The sequence below is a fragment of the Lygodium microphyllum genome, chromosome 16 (assembly GCF_053477565.2).
Source record: "Lygodium microphyllum isolate KBCC chromosome 16, Lygodium_microphyllum_v1.1.10, whole genome shotgun sequence".
Taxonomy (NCBI): domain Eukaryota; kingdom Viridiplantae; phylum Streptophyta; class Polypodiopsida; order Schizaeales; family Lygodiaceae; genus Lygodium; species Lygodium microphyllum.
In genome coordinates, this window is record NC_141150.1 from 46,490,740 (window position 1) to 46,507,129 (window position 16,390).

General features: G+C 43.8%; 1 protein-coding gene across 4 annotated transcripts in view; it reads right to left on the minus strand.

The window, feature by feature from the left end:
- Positions 1-231: 231 nt before the first annotated feature.
- The window catches only part of LOC148022776 (uncharacterized), an 85,094-nt gene continuing 68,935 nt past the window's right edge, over positions 232-16,390 (minus strand). For 3 of the 4 annotated variants that reach the window (XM_087695710.1, XM_087695712.1, XM_087695711.1), the window contains one exon: positions 232-828. In XM_087695710.1, the coding sequence (XP_087551836.1) occupies positions 709-828 (120 nt within the window). In that variant the 3' untranslated portion in view covers positions 232-708. The remainder of the gene's footprint in view (positions 829-16,390) is intronic. The other variant, XR_015693543.1, reaches the window with a different exon arrangement.

Here is a 16,390-nt window from a genome sequence, read left to right on the forward strand (position 1 = left end):
AGTTTACCATAGCTTAAGCAAGGCTTAAAGAGATAAAGCTTCTCGCTTAAAGAGATAAAGCTAGTCATTCTCACTTTTCATACTTCTTCCTAAGCACTTCACTCACGCAACACACAAAAACATATGCTCCAGCTTTACTCACTCCTGCGACAGGCATGAACACCTTTACTCGTATTGTCTCTTCGTCCCCACAGCTGATTCTGAATGCGAATGCCATTCCATGCACGACTTGCTTTCAATACAAAAGTTGCATTGGCTTGGCAACGTTAAGCATTCTTGACCTTACAAATGATCACAACTTTTCTGCTTTCTAGAAAGGAATTTCTTGTTAATGGAGCCACCAATGCAAAAATGCATTTGCACGGCTCTTGTAATATACATATCACTTGATGGTATACCAGATAAAAATATCAAATGATACATACTAGAGAGAGTTGATGATTGAGTGTGATTTCAGAAGTATGTCCTGCAGAAGGATCTCTCTACTCAGATATATACACCATCCCTGCTTGCTAAAAGAATCAACAACCATTGGATGAGTCCAAAGAAGGTCAACTTTACATGGGTCATAAATAAAACCCACACTTTCGAGTATACCTACCTGACACTATCTTGAAAAAGAAAAGGCAGCAAAAGATATGGAAAAAACCTTCTTGACTAGGAGTAACATCCAAAACCTTAGACTTCGAGTGGCTTCCATGGTGGCCTTCACCTGGCCTGCAGTAGTAATGTGATGATGTCTGGCCCATGATCCGAAGATTTCCTTGATCGAAACTGCTTTCTACCCAATGCTTGTGACACTTCCCTGTATCCTCCATTCCAAACAATCTGCATATTTTGAAGAAATGAGAGAAAATTCCTCCAGAAAAGTCGAAACATGAAGACTTTGCAGGTGCTGTTGTTCGGAGATCTATGATATGCAAGTTCTTGAAATATTTCTAGTACAAAGACATGGATCATCATAGTAAGTTATAATAGAAAGACAGGTTTTCAGCAAGTTTAATAGGACTTCCTGAATCCGTTTCCAAATCACAGGTTATAGTGTGTCTCAGTTTTTTCCACCAACCTTTGAGGTTCTATTGGACCTGTGTGCTGGAGTAAACTCTTAGTTACTGTTCATATATAAATGTGCCAGTGAAAATGAAACCAGCCTACAGCCTGATCTATAGGGCAATGAACATAAGCTTACAGTGGACACACTATGCAATTCAACAAACAAACAAAAAAAGACAAAAACTTGAGAGCTAAAACACTCTCGCATAGTAGACAACACCAGAGTGGCCCTCAAGTTGAGCACCCCTTACAATATTTCTTTAATAGTAAATATAAGCCTTTACATGAACCACTAGAGCCACACATGCGATCAACACAACTATCACAAACCAATACTCTTTGTGCTAATGATTCCTTGCGTGCCCAACTCTTCAATAGATTAGATTTGCTCCAATTGCTCTGTCCTCAATCTTATGAGATGCTCTAAACACAAAAACACAATACTAATCGTACGACAACGCACAAACTAATAATACAAAACACAATCAGGGTTAGGGTAACTCAGAGACAATGAACATAGATAATAATGAAATGAATGACCACATACAATGCTCATGCAGCAAAGACACTACGCAAAGAGTGAATAATGTACAACAAACTCATGTATCTCAAGGATTAGGGTAGGAGTAATAATGAAATGAATGACTACTGAATATACAATGCTCATGCAGCAAAGACACTACGCAAAGAGTGAATAATGTGCCACAAACTCATGTATCTCAAGGACTAGGGTAGGAGTAATGAGCTGGAGAGTGTGTCGTATTCCGAATGGATCTTGAAACACAAAAAGGCAACCTCCGAATGTCGAACACTAGCAAATTTAGTCAAGGAAGGCTCGATCTAATGCAGGTAGGGCATCAAGCAAAGGATGCACGTCAGCTGCCCAGAGATCTACCAAGACTATAGAGGCGATGGTTATCTTACCAAGGGAGCCCAAGTGATCACCCCAAAGAGGCCAGGGCATCAAACCAAGGATGCTTGTCGGTTGCCTAGGGGCCCACTAAGTCCTACAAAGGCAGATGAAATCACCAATGGACTTTGGATTTTTTTAAAAAAAATAAAAGGCTTTTGGTTTGATTTGTTCAAAAGATTAAGCATTATGTGAATGTTTCAAATCAATTTTCGTCCCATTGAGTCATTGTGCCCCGAAGTACAAGAGAAGGATGGATAGCCCCACTACCTTCAAAAAAAGCAAAGCAATTCCGCACACTGATAGGATAAGTGCCTAAGGATACCTAAGGGTGTATGTGTGTGCCAATCATATGGAGAATGTATGGAGAGAAAGGCAATAAAAAAAAGGTGATGGTGAGCTTAGCAAGACAAGCAAAGCGAGCATGTAAGCCAATTGATTGCTTTGGTCAAAATGTCTGCACACTCTCTAGGCGAATAGTGCCTAGCTCAACCGGCTCTTTGCTGAAGTGGAAGTGGACTCCCACATGCCGCGTTTGAGGTATAATGATCGGGATGCCCACAAGGGCAATGGCACACTGGTTGTCGTAGTAGACAACTATAGAAGAGTCATAGGGGAACTGAAGTACAGCTAGCAAGCTCTTCAGATAGATAGCCTCAATGGTATCATTAAAGAGAGTCCTATACTCAGCCTCCACCATGGAAGCCGCCATGGTCTCCTGCTTATGGCTGGACCAAGAAATAGGAGTCGTTTCCAAGGTAAGAGATAACCGCAACGAGAACGCCAAGTGTTAGGAACTCCTGTCCGATCAAAATCGGTGTAACCTTGCATGTATAAACCATGTCCTAGGTGCTGAAAATTGTTGACTTACACTAACTCAGTATGCTAAATCTAGCCTAGTATGAATCAACCAAAGAAGCTTCCCTACAACAGATTGATAGGTATGTGTATCGAAGGGCTAACCTAGGATATCGTTCGACAGATGGACAGTGCGATCAAGAGCAGCCACATGTTGTATCTGATCCGTGCAATACTAGTCCACCAACTAAAGGGTGTATTTTTGCTGTGAGACAAATACTTTCGCCAAAACAAACTACCTCCATCCTCAAGAAATAAGATAATGGATCAAGGTCAATCAAACAAACAGGTAGAACAAGGCTTGGCATTAATTTCTGCTATGGCAGCAAAATCTGAGCCAATGATAAGTAAGCCATCGACGTATTGCAAGATATAGCTAGCTCTTGCACATGTAGTACACATATAGAGATTTGGATCGTAGGGGGTAGAATAGTATCCATGAGTCTATAAGAACTCATCCATTCTCTAGAACCAAGACCTTGGAGCTTGCTTGAGCCCATAAAGAGCTTTTCACAACGGGAAGCCTTGTCTAAACGGGCTGCAAAAGGAAACCTAGCTCCATATAGATTTTCTCCTCTAAATAACCATTTAGAAAGGAGCTTTGGACATCCATTTGGTATAGTGGCCAACTGTAGTCAGCGGCAAGCGCAACTAGCAAACCGAAAGATGTCATCCGAGCAATGGGTGCAAAGGTCTCCTCATAATCAATACCTTGCTTCTGATGAAAACCTTGCACTACAAGGTAAGCCTTGTACTTGTCTAGAGTTCCATCAGCCTTTAGCTTGGTCCTAAAAATCCACTTCGTCTTGATGACCTTCTTGAAACTAGGGCGATCCACCAAGGTCCAAGTCACATTCCGATCAATACTATCCAATTCCTTCTCCATGGACACACACCATAAAGGGTCCTAGAGAGCCTCCTGCGAACTGTCTGGCTCCGAATGTACAATGTAATTAGCCATAAAGTCTGAAGCATATGAAGCCTGAGGGGCAAGCCAAGCAAATCTTCTAGGGCCCTTTGGAGAGCAATCTGGTGGAAAAATCCTCGAATCCCGCATAGTCTATTGGTATCAGCGAGGTAAGGGGTCTCAAGAAGGGGGCTTGGGAGTGGAAGAATCTGCAAGGACACGAGGGAGCAGTAGACCTAGCTCAGAAGGCACAATGTCTGAAGATGTGGGTAGAGGTAAGGACTTAAAAGTCCGATGCATAAGATTGCACTATGTTCCTCTCATCAAAGATGGCATCCCTCCTAATGATCACCTTGTTTGCCTAAGGATCAAACAAAAGATAAGCTTTTGCTTCGAAAGAATAATCCACAAAGATCAATAGATCAACTCAGGGAGTGAGCTTTCCTATCTTGTCGTCAAGTGTGTGCATGTATGCATGACTCCCAAAGACTTTGAAGTAGAAAACAACAAGCCTCTCACTAAAGAATGCCTCATAGGGAGTCCCTGAGAAACTACTGCGGTCGGGCATCAGCTAAGGATGTACACTACAGTGCTAACAGCCTCAACCCATAGACGATCGGAAAGCTTTGCTATGAATAATAAAGGGCATGCCATGTTCAAAACTGTCCAGTTCCTACGCTCTACGACTCCATTCTGAGAAGGGAGTTGATAGAGGTGAGTTGGCAAGAAATGCCATGCTCCTGTAGAAACTCAGAAAACTTGTGGAAGATAAACTCACCACCGTTGTCACTTCTCATGATACCTATACGACATCCAGTCTACTTATGAACCAACATCACCCAAGCACTGAAATAGGTGAAAGTATCAAACTTGTGCTTGAGAAAGTATACCCACATATATCAAGAGAAATCATCCACTATCAAAAAGAAGTAAAGCGTGCCATTTAAAGCAACAGTGGGCGTCGGCCCACAAAGATCAATATGAATCAATCTCAATGGAGCCTCAGCTCGATGAGTGGACTGTTGTGGAAAGGGGGGGTGTTGTTTACCTAGCTGACATGGTTTACAAACCTCTCGAGATAGCTTCAAGCAAAGAATTGCATCAACCATCTGGTGACGTAACAACTCATAAAGAGAGCCGTATCCAAGATATTCTAAGCGATAATGCCAGAGACGCTCAGTGGTCGAAGACTCTTGTGCAGTGGCTAAAGCCTGTAAGTAATGAAACTCCGAGTTCTCGACTGTCTGCATGGTAAGAAAGCCAATCAGGTGATAGAGACCATTAGGCTGTGCCTTACCGCGAGCAATAACTAAACCAGTCTTGTCATCAAATCAATGACTTCGACTGCGGTCGACGTAAAGAAGATTGTTCACCCCCACTGACAAAGCTGCTCAATTAGAATGCATTTTCCCTAATGTCACCCCGAATCTTCAATGATTTGGTGACCCGAAACAAAAGGCAAATTAAGGGTTTTGGTTGGAATGTCTTGAGCAAGCAATTCCACACCCAAAATGACTGATTTCTGCAAACCCTAGGCATTGATATGTTGTAAACATCAAAACCATATTCTGATCCTATGTAAACCAAAGCTTCCACAGCTTGAGAAAGAAAGAAAGAAAGAAAGTTGCATTAACATCTACAAAAGGCCAAATCAACTTATAAGACCAAAATGTTACATCTCAGAAGTCCGGGAATTTCCCATGTCCCAAAAAGGCTATCTAATGCTATGACTAACTAAATAGAAAATAAACTCTCTTGCTATTTCGCAAAAGAATAGAAGTGTGCAACTTCTCTTGCTGCTACAACTCTCCAAACACAAGAATTAGGGAGAGAGAGAGACGAAATAGCCTAGATCAAGTTTCTAAATGAATAACCAAATGCTTCTAAATCCAATCTCGTTTTTTATTAAGTGCTAATTAATGTATTGGTATAGTCATAAGTGAGCTACTCATTAGACCGAGCTTAAGCAGCTAAGTTCATGGCTTGCTTTATAACTTAAATACCCAAAGTGAATTGTTTACTAGGCAACTCAAATCTAAGGTGCAACATTTCAATTTAATGAAAGTATCAATTGCACCTGGTTTCTTTTGCTCTGTCTTTGTACCACATTGCATGTACACGTGTCCACTATATGCCTTGATGTCAAATCTTTTACTGTTAGTGCAATACCATTGTACCAAGAGCTAGGGGTACCAAATTTCTTTCATTGCTAGTGCAATAGTCACTGTGCCAAGAGCTAGGGATACCAGAATTAAAGTTCATTTTAATTAAATTATTAAGCCCATTTGTCATTCTAACAGAAATGCTAGATTGCAAGGTCTCAAAATATCATGTGCTTCATTCCTATGAAGTTTATCAGCGCTAAACTTCAACACTCGTAGTCATAGACTCCCATTTTGGAGCTTATGTTCTAGTGTGTTTTAGCCTTGCATATAAAAAACGTATTACCAAATGGTGGTTCACTCTCATCTAGCCATTTCCTTGAAAGGGTGGTACAAGCTTGACATTGGGCCTGGCTAAGATAAAGAAGATGGGTCGCTAGTCATGGTGAAGGTGAAGGTGGGATATTGTCTTCCTCGCCAAGTCCATAATGCCTCCTTAGAGCCTCCAATGATGGAGAAGCTTGATAAGACATCGTGGGAGCCCAAGAAAAAGGTATCTAAGGCATTATAAATCAATTATGTGTCATTTGTGTACCTCACACAAAACCAAGCCTCCACAATATCTACAAGGCACTCTTTACAAGAGCACCGGCTTTGATACCATGTAAAGATATGCTAGGGTTTGCACTGAGCAAACACAAAATATACGGCCAAGACTAAAACACAAGGACTCAAACAATGACGTGCAAAACTTGAATCCTAGCTGCAAAACGCAAAATGTAAAACACAAAACTCAAAAAAGCAAAAAAACACAAACATAGACAGAGAAAGAAGAGAGCTCTAAAGTAAATGAATCAATGCAGTAAATGAATGTAAGAATGTACAAGATGCTCAAGGACAAACCTATCTAATAGCTAGTGACTCTCGTAGGAGTGGATTGAGGGAGGGGGAGGTGTCGAGGTATATTGTCCACCGAACCAAATCACGAGTGCAATAACCACTAGTCAAAGCAAAGGCTCATGAAGAAAAGTGCTAAAAACACAAAAACGACCTGATGTAGATGATGCAAGCTGATCATTGGCAATAGTGGGAGGCTCGGCAATAGCTATAGACTACACAGCAATAGTCTCTGAGGGCCTAGATAGCTAATGGAAGAGGGCTAATAAATGAGACCTGCAAGACAAGCGTAGGGATTGAATGGTGTGTTGTGCTAAGAATTGCTCTTAGCCACTCAAACAACCTCAAAACGTGCTTATTTTAGGCTTATTTTAGCCAAAACCCTAAAACGGGGAGTGGATTGAGAGAGCTAAGTGGGAGAGGATCTAGAACCCTAATTTTCTATAAATTGGTAGCCAACCCTCCACTCTTTTCTGAATCTCGTTTTTGCAGGTTTCAGGTGTTATTAGCTTGCTGCCCACACCCCGTTCGCGGAGGACATCTCAGCCCTTGCTGTCCATCACTGTTCCCTACAGTCTGGAGCCTGTTTCCAGCCCTCCACACGCTGATTGCTGCTGTTTTTGCCTGGCAACTGACTGTTGATCATCTGCATTGCTGTCGTACAGCTTGCTACATCAGCAAACTGCTGCGTTTGCAGGCCTCAGCCGCCGCCCTGACAGTTTTCTCTCTCCTACTGCAGTCGCTGCAGCTTTTCTCTCCTGCAAGCTATCTTGCCTGCGTTTTTAGTTTTTCTCTCTCCTCCAGCAGTCGCCACAGCTTTTCTCTCCTGCAGGCTGTCTTGCCTGCGTTTCTAGTTTTTCTCTCTCCTCCTGCAATCGCTGCAGTTTTCCTCTCTCCTTTAGGCTGTCCTGCCTGCGTTTTTAGCCTTTCTCTCTCCTCACTGTTGTTTGCATCAGATCTAGCTTCTCACTGCTACGTTTGCTGGTGTTCAACATCCGAAGGCTGCCTTGCTGCGATTCGGAATCCGTTCGGAGTACGACACACTCTCTTGCTCATTACCCCTGCCCTAATCCTTGAGATACAGGAGTTCGAGGTTCAGCATTCATTCACTCCATAGTGTGCTTACTGGATGAGCATCGTATTATTAGTAGTCATATCATTTCATTTATTAACTGTGTTCATTGTCTCTTAGTTACCCTAACCCTAACCCTAGCTGTGTTCTTTTATCAGTTTGTGCTTTGTCATACGGTTTCTGTTTATGCTTTTGTGTTAGGGTATTTTCTTTACATGGTATCAGAGCCTAGTACTCTCTGAGAAACCTAGGCCTTTGATCTGAGAGCTCTTCACAATTAGCAAGAACAACAGTAGGTTCAAATAACTTCAAACACATCAACACCGATTTTGTCTCCAGAATAGCCTATGCCGAGAATCGAGCGAGAGTGGGCCGGGGTCAACTTGCTCCACAAAGTTCCGACATGATGGAAGACACATCTGAGTGCATGGAAGAAAAGATAGGCAAGCCGACCTCTGAAGAATATAAACTGATCATGGCCTATCGACAAAAGAAGATTGAGGAGCTTGACTGAAGGATTACCCTTCAAGAAAAGCTTCTGAATGAAGGTATGTATGATTTTCACTCTTCAGATGTTGCGTGTAAGTCTGATGATGTTGCAGGGCCGTCGAGACCTCCATCAGGGATGGCCCCCCCTCTTGGAGAGCAAGATCCGGAGTATTTTCCATTTTTTCAAACCCTTCCATCCTCTCCGGTGCAAGGTATTTTTGATTCGTCTTTTGTGCCTTCTTCTTTTACCTCTTCAGTTTTGCAGTATACTAGTAGAGGTCATGTGGAAGAAAGAGTCCAGTCTATTGACTAAGGGAAAGGTTCTCTCGAGGACCAATTCTTGTATGTTAACACACGTCGCGGGGAGTATAAGAAAAAGTCAGGTACCTCTTCTTCTGCTCTTCCTTCTTTTCCATCTACTTCACATAATCAGAATGAATTTGGTATTCCTTTCACTTCATTACATGGTGCATCATCATCTTCACGGTTTCATTTTCAGTCTTTAAATGATAAAAATGAACAAAAAGAATCTGCACCTCATACACCTCACTTTCAAAACCCACCCATCCCACCACATTCTTTCGATGCTTCACCACTTCCATTTACACCATTTACATTTCCATTTCAGATACCTCATGTCACACCGCACATCACACCAGGGGGGTTATGGAAACATAGGCACATCCTTTAGGACCTCATGCTTCCCTCAACCAGGTGGTGTTCCACCTACCTCATACACACTTTCGGGATCATTGCAGCCTGGATATCCCACTCAGTCTCTCCCCAGTGTGGATCAATTGTCTCCACAGTTTGCCTCCATGGCATTGCCTAGTGGACCTTCTGGTCATACTGTTGTGTCCTAGCCTTACTTTGGACAAGGCTACCGTGTCCCAATGCCTCTACCTACACCGGCACCTTATGGAAACATTCATATTCCAGTGCCTCCATATCAATTGGCACTCATTGGACACTCACAGCCTTCTTTTGCTTACCCACCTCTTCCCCCTTTCTCTTTCTCTTATCAGACACACCCACCTCTATCATCTTTCCCACCATCATCTTACACCACCTACCGGACACCTCATGGTTCTACCTTATCTTCTGTCAAAAATGCATTTAATGACAAGACTCGTTTTAACGGGTCAAACTTTATTACTTGGTCGAATTTGATGAGACATGTCCTTGCCTCACAGAACCTATGGAATCTTGTGCAGGGGTTGGAACCTCAACCCGATCCCGCATTTGTTTCATACGAGGTCGTCCGCTCATGGAAGGCTAGGAATAACTCCGCCATTGTCGAGCTGACACAAGGCTTATTACCCGAGTTTCATTCTCAGCTTCAGCATTTTGACTTGGCATCAAAGCGATGGGCACACTTGACTGACCGCTATGCGGCTCGGGATAGGACCCGTCGTATTAATCTTGACCATGAGCTTCAGCTTTTCAAAATCACTGACCGGGGTGACTTGAAAGTCAAGTTGACTGAGTATCGGCGTCTCCTCGCTGAATTCTCCCCTACGGGGACTTCCAAGTCCTCTGACGATTAAGTCACATTGTTCCTGAATAAACTCCCCAAGAAATACTTCAATTTTGTGGAAGGAATAGTTTCAAAGCCTAGCACGCCTACATTCTATGAATTTGAGTGTCATCTGTTGCGTTACGCACAGTTATTCAATCAGTTTCATATGAATTCCTCTTCAAAGGGGACTCTTCTTGCTCATTCTCAGAAAGGGCAACAAGGGAAGGGCAAACCAAACCAAACCTCCACTCAGAATCAAAATCAAACTCCAAAGCTAAATCAATCTGGGGATTCTCAAGGAAACTCCCAATCACAACTTAAACCAGGGTGGTAGAATATACCTAAAAAGAATAGGTATTGTCAACATTGTCAAAAGACTGGCCATTTTGACAACGAGTGTCAATCAAAGGCACGAGGCACAGCACCAAAACCTAAGTCTCAAACCCCCGCCCCTCAGTCGAGCAACCCTTAGCAAGGGAGGTAAGGTGATGGCAAGGGGCAGTTTAAAGGTCAAACTCGCACTACCACCGCACAGCCATCTCAGTCGACAACGTTCTCAACTGCACAGGGCTTGTCTGACTGGTCTGTAGAGGCTCACATCGTCTTCGTAGAGAAATCCGATACGAGTCTTGTTCACATCTATGAGTTGCCTCCTAATGAGGTTACTGCAGAGGCCCACTCGTCACAGTCGAGCACTTCAGCTTCAATTTGGATTGTGAATAGTGGAGCTACATATCACATGACTCCTATAGAGGGCATTTTCCGTACTCGAGTCTCTGCAACAGTCGGGCGAGTCCGTGTAGGAAACAACTCCTCGGTCAAGATTTAGGCTTAAGGTTGCGTCAATTTGCTACTGACAAGGATCCGGATCTGGCTTCGCTGGACAATGTATATCATGTCCCTCAGCTTGGGGTGAACTTGTTATCTGTTCAAAAGCTTTGCTGATTGGGGCGAGCAGTTTTCTTTACAGTGACCACAGTCGAGGTCCTTGACTCTCAGACTGGTTTAGTGATTGCTTGCGGTGAGGCACAGCCTAATGGCCTATACCATATGACTCATTTTCTCACCGAGCCGACTGCCGAGGGCTCCATGTTCCATAGCTTCCAGGCCTTAGCAACATCTCGGGAGCCTACGCACAATAAGCGTCTTTGGCGTTTTCGCTTAGGGCATCTTCGTTATGACTCACTTTATGAGTTCTCACGCCATGAGCTGATTGAGGACCTTCCACGCCTGAAGCTAGCTCGAGATGTCTGTAAAGCCTATCAGCTCGGGAAGCACCACCGTACCCCATTTCCTTAGCAGTCTACAGATAGAGCTGAGGAGCCTCTTAGATTGATTCACATTGATCTTTGCAGGCCGACATCCACTGTCGCTTTGCATGGTACGCTGTACTTCTTTTTGATAGTGGATGATCATTCTCGATACATGCGGGTGTACTTCCTCAAGCATAAGTCAGATGCTTCCACATATTTTTCTGCTTGGGTGCTACTGGTTCATAACCAAACTGGTCGTCGTGTCGAGTGCATGAGGAGTGATAGCGATGATGAGTTTATCTCCTACAAGTTTTCCAAGTTTCTACAGAAGCATGGCATTTCTCGCCAGCTCACCTCTGCCAACTCCCCCTCTCAGAATGGAGTCGCAGAGCGTAGAAACCACATAGTCATGGAAATGGTACGCTCTATGCTGTTTGCAGCACAGCTTCCTGAGCGCCTTTTTGTCGAGGCTATTAACACTTTGGTGTACATCCTCAACCGGTGCTCAACTGCAGCTCTTTCTCAGAAGATCTCGTATGAGGCATTTTTTTGGCTTTCGGCCTCTTATTTTCCATTTCAGAGTCTTCGGGTGTCGTGCGTACACACACGCCTGATGACAAGATAAGTAAGCTTACCACTTTAGATCACACACGGCCAGTGGCCACGCCTCTTGATTCTACTGTCCACTTGTCGAAGGATACCTTAGGACAGCCCTTCGATGCACACCACTATCGTTTTGTTGTAGAAAAACTTCTTTGGTTAATTCACACTAGGCTAGATTTAGCTTACTCAGTTAGCATACTTAGTCAGTATTTCACAACACCTAGGACGTCACATTGGATTGCATGTCTTCGTGTGTTGCATTATTTGCGGTGTACTTTTTCTTATGGCTTGATATATAGTTCTGGTTTATATTTGTAGAGGTACACTAATTTTGATTCGGCGGGAGATCTTGACACCCGACGTTCCCATGGCGGCTACCTCTTTACCTTGGGCACGGCTTCCATTTCTTGGTCTAGCCGAAGGCAAGAGACCGTGGCGGCTTCCACGGCCAAGGCTGAGTACTGGGCTCTCTTCAATGGCATCTATCTAAGGAGTTTACTAGCGGCCCTTCATTTTCCATGTGACTCTCCCACAGTTGTCTATTGCGACAACCAGAGTGCCATTGCCCTTGCGAGCAATCCGATCATCACACCACGAACACGGCATGTGGGAGTCCACTTCCAATTTTCCAGAGAGCAGGTTGAGCTAGGTATTATTCGCCTAGAGTTTGTGCCTTCATCAGATAATTTTGCAGATATCTTGACCCAAGCGGTCAACCGGCCGGTTCTTCATCAATACCTGCTACCTAGGATTGGCTTGGGTACACCCTTCCTACTTCTTCAGCTTGACGGGAAAGGGTGCTTTCCCTTCCAGTTTGCGAGGGGGCGGCTTCTACTCTTGATCGTGACAGTGATGATGCTTACAGTTTTCAAACATCATATTTACTTATTCTTTTGTATCGTATTATGGGCATTTGTAACTTCATCCGCATTGTCAAGATGACCTGATTGTAAAAGGGCAGTTGGACAAGTGAACAATTGCCCTGTGAGGGCACAGTCCCAGTGGCACCGTTGCATAGCATATTGCATGAGCATAACATCTTGCATCTCCCTTTGCATTACCCCATGCATTGGCATTCTGTTCATGTAAACATGCATTTGTGCGCATTTATCCCTTTTCGGTCTTTTGGAGTAGTCGACTCTAGGATCCACCATATTCGTAGCATAACACATGGTAGTTCTCCTAACGGCAGTTTTCCTACCCTTGCTTGCTTGCTTGTTTTGCTTGTCTTGCTAAGCCCACCATCCTCTTTTTTGCCTTTCCACATATTCACCACATGATTGGCACATACACACTTTTTCTCATCCTTAGGCACTTATCCTAGTCAATGCGAGGGATTGGTCTGCTAGTTTTGTGCTTGACTTGGGTTTAAAACTCTCTTTATCTTTTCCTATCTATCACTTAATCGACCATTGCCCCTATATTACTTATGTATTTTCAAAACTTTTTGTTTTTTTAATCCATTGATTCCATTCGCCTCTGAAGGACTTGATAGGCCCTTGGGCTGCCGCCGAGCACCCTTCGTCCGATACCCTGGCCTCTCTGGGGTGATCACTTGGGCTCCCTTGGTAAAATAACCATCGCCTCTGTAGTCTTGGTAGGCCACTGGGCAGCCGACGTGCACCCTTTGTCTAATGCCCTGGCCGCTTTGGGGTGGGATGCCTCAGGGTAAATCAAAATTTAGGTTGGCCTACTTTTCTCGCCCTATTTTGGGCCTGAGAGGGGATGTTGTGCTAAGAATTGCTCTTAGCCACTTAAACAGCCCCAAAACATGCTTATTTTAGGCTTATTTTAGCCAAAACCCTAAAATGGGGAGCGGATCGAGAGAGTTAAGTGGGAGAGGATCTAGAATCCTAATTTTCTATAAATTGGCAACCAGCCCTCCACTCTTTTCCGAATCTCGTTTTTGTAGGTTTCAGGTGTTATCAGCTTGCTGCCCACACCTTGTTTGCGGAGGACATCTCAGCCCTTGCTGTCCATCACTGTTCCCTACAGTTTGGCGCCTATTTCCAGCCCTCCACATGCTGATTGCTGCTGTTTCTGCCTAGCGACTGACTGCTGATCATCTGCACTGCTGTAATACAACCTACCACATCAGCAAATTACTGCGTTTGTAGGGCCCAGCTGCCGCCCTGACAGTTTTTTCTCTCATGCTGCAGTCGCTGCAGTTTTTCTCTCCTGCAGGCTGTCCTGCCTGCGTTTTTAGTTTCTCTCTCCTGCTGCAGTCGCTGCAGTTTTTCTCTCTCCAACAGGCTGTCCTGCCTGTGTTTTTAGTCTTTCTCTCATCTGCTACCTACGTTTTGTCTTTCTCTCTCCTGCAAGCTGTCCTACCTGCGTTTTTAGTCTTTCTCTCACCTATTGCCTGCGTTTTTAGTCTTTCTCTCTCCTCATTGCTATTTGCATCAGATCCAGCTTCTCACTACTGCGTTTGCTAGTGTTCGACATCCGAAGGCTGCCTTGCTGCGATTCGGGATCCATTCGGAGTACGACACACTCTCCTGCTCATTACCCCTGCCCTGATCCTTGAGATACAGGAGTTCGAGGTTCAGTATTCATTCACTGCATAGTGTGTTTGCTGCATGAGCATCGTATTATGAGTAGTCATATCATTTCATTTATTAACTGTGTTCATTGTCTCTAAGTTACCCTAACCCTAACCCTAACTGTGTTCTTTTATCAATCTGTGCTTTGTCGTACGGTTTCTGTTTATGCTTCTGTGTTAGGGTATTTTCTTTACATGGCAGGCAGCTTGTCTATTTATAGATGTGGAAGGATCCTCCCAAATTGGGGTTTTGCATATGGGACACAAAAACTCTCTAGAACCACTCCCGTTTAATGAAACTTCTGGTAATTTGTTGTTTTGGGGCTGTTTTAAAGAGGCTATCTCTCACACAATCTACTTACATATAAATCCTAACAATGCATCAAGATATACCATTTACAAACAATAGAATCACTTAATGGTTGGGATGTAGTGAGCACAGTTACCTTACTTACCTCAATGCATTCCTAGTACCTTGATAAGCATCGCTCCATGATCCACATGCATTGCTCCAAGCTCGCATTCTTGCTTCCATTCTCAAGCACTTCATGGAGAAGTAGATCTTCGCATTGCATTCCTAGTGCCTTGATAGATATCACTCCATGATCCACATGCATTTCTCCAACCTCACATTCTTGCTTCCATTCTCAAGCACTTCATGGAGAAATAGAGCTTCTCATTGCATCTTCATCACTCTCAAACTTTAAATCTCACACACACACATACACTCAACTCACAACTCACCATATGGGAATGGAGAAGAAGGGGAGAAGAATGGTGGGATGTCTTCTATATCAACTTTCTTGCCTCCAAGGCTTGGAAGACTATTCTATGGGAGGAGCTTGCTCCACTTGTTTTAGAGCAGGAAGAGAAACTCAAAGAGATCGGTACCAATGGATCTAGCCTTACTAAGGCTTTTACTGTAAGTTCAATAGGGGACAACAAGAAGGACAAGAAGGCCAAGAACAAGAAGAAGAAGCAAGTTAAAACATTCGGAGTCTTCCTCAAACTTTAACAACGATTCAGAGAAGCCCAAATGTCCACACTATGAAAGGGGCACTCATCTCAAGGAGAAGGGTTGGAAGAAATACACTCGCCTTCATCCGCAAGCAAAGGATGGAGCTAAAACATCTAAAGCCCTTCTCTACTTCCTCACCAACTATTATACATGAGTTTGTGTTCCTTCACATTCATGCGATGGAGGAGCCTTCTTCTTCAGTCATCTCATCTTTAGTGAGGCCTTGGCTCATAGACAACAATGGAGCAAACCACTTTGCTGGAAGACCCTTCGTGAGAAGGTGTGCAGGATTATCATCTGTATGCACTTTGACAAGCTCAATGCTCTTACTATCAAGTACATTTCTAATGAAGTGGTACTTCTCCTGTATGTGCTTCGTCTTCACATGAAAGACGAGATTCTATGCTAGCATGATAGCACTCTGACTGTCACAATGGAGAATAGGTAACTCTGTAATGCCAAGCTCTCCCACCAGACGTGAAAGCCAATGCCTATTAGTGGTGTTGGTACTTTGTCATTATTGCATGACCATCCATCGAGCTCCATTTAGGAAATCCTATATGTTCCGGACTTGGGCTTCCCACTTCTCTCACTGCATGGCCTTACTTGACTCAGTACTCGAGTTGTCTGCACATAGTAGCCATCTTTATTAAGGATTCTTCTTCAAGAGCCACTTTAGTGATAGATTGGCAAGAGAGTGGGATTGAAATTTCATAGGTTTCATTGCCCTTTCACTGTACAGGGTCCTTTGTGGCAATCCTCCATAGCGGCACCACTTCCCATTTATGCACCATCTTTCCCACCGGTTCCACCCATCCCCCACCATCTCCTCTAGTGGTTCCCTCATACCTCCCATCCCTTTCAGAGAGGGATGATATAACTAATATGGCTATGGATTCCTGAGCCCCTTATGTTTGAGAGGGGGACTTCTAGGATCATGTATAAGGAGCCTCTTCATCAATGGACTTCATCCGCATTGGCATCCTTTTTGCTACCCTTGGAACCATTCCATCTTATTTAGCCTTCAGCCACATCTAGGATCTGAAAGGGGGTGTTAGCAATCATGTGTGTCTTGCACAATTACCTCTACCAGCGAGCCTCAATCTAAGACAAACGGGGATTTTAGGAGCACTCACACTCAATTTGTTATGTGTTTTAATATAGGAG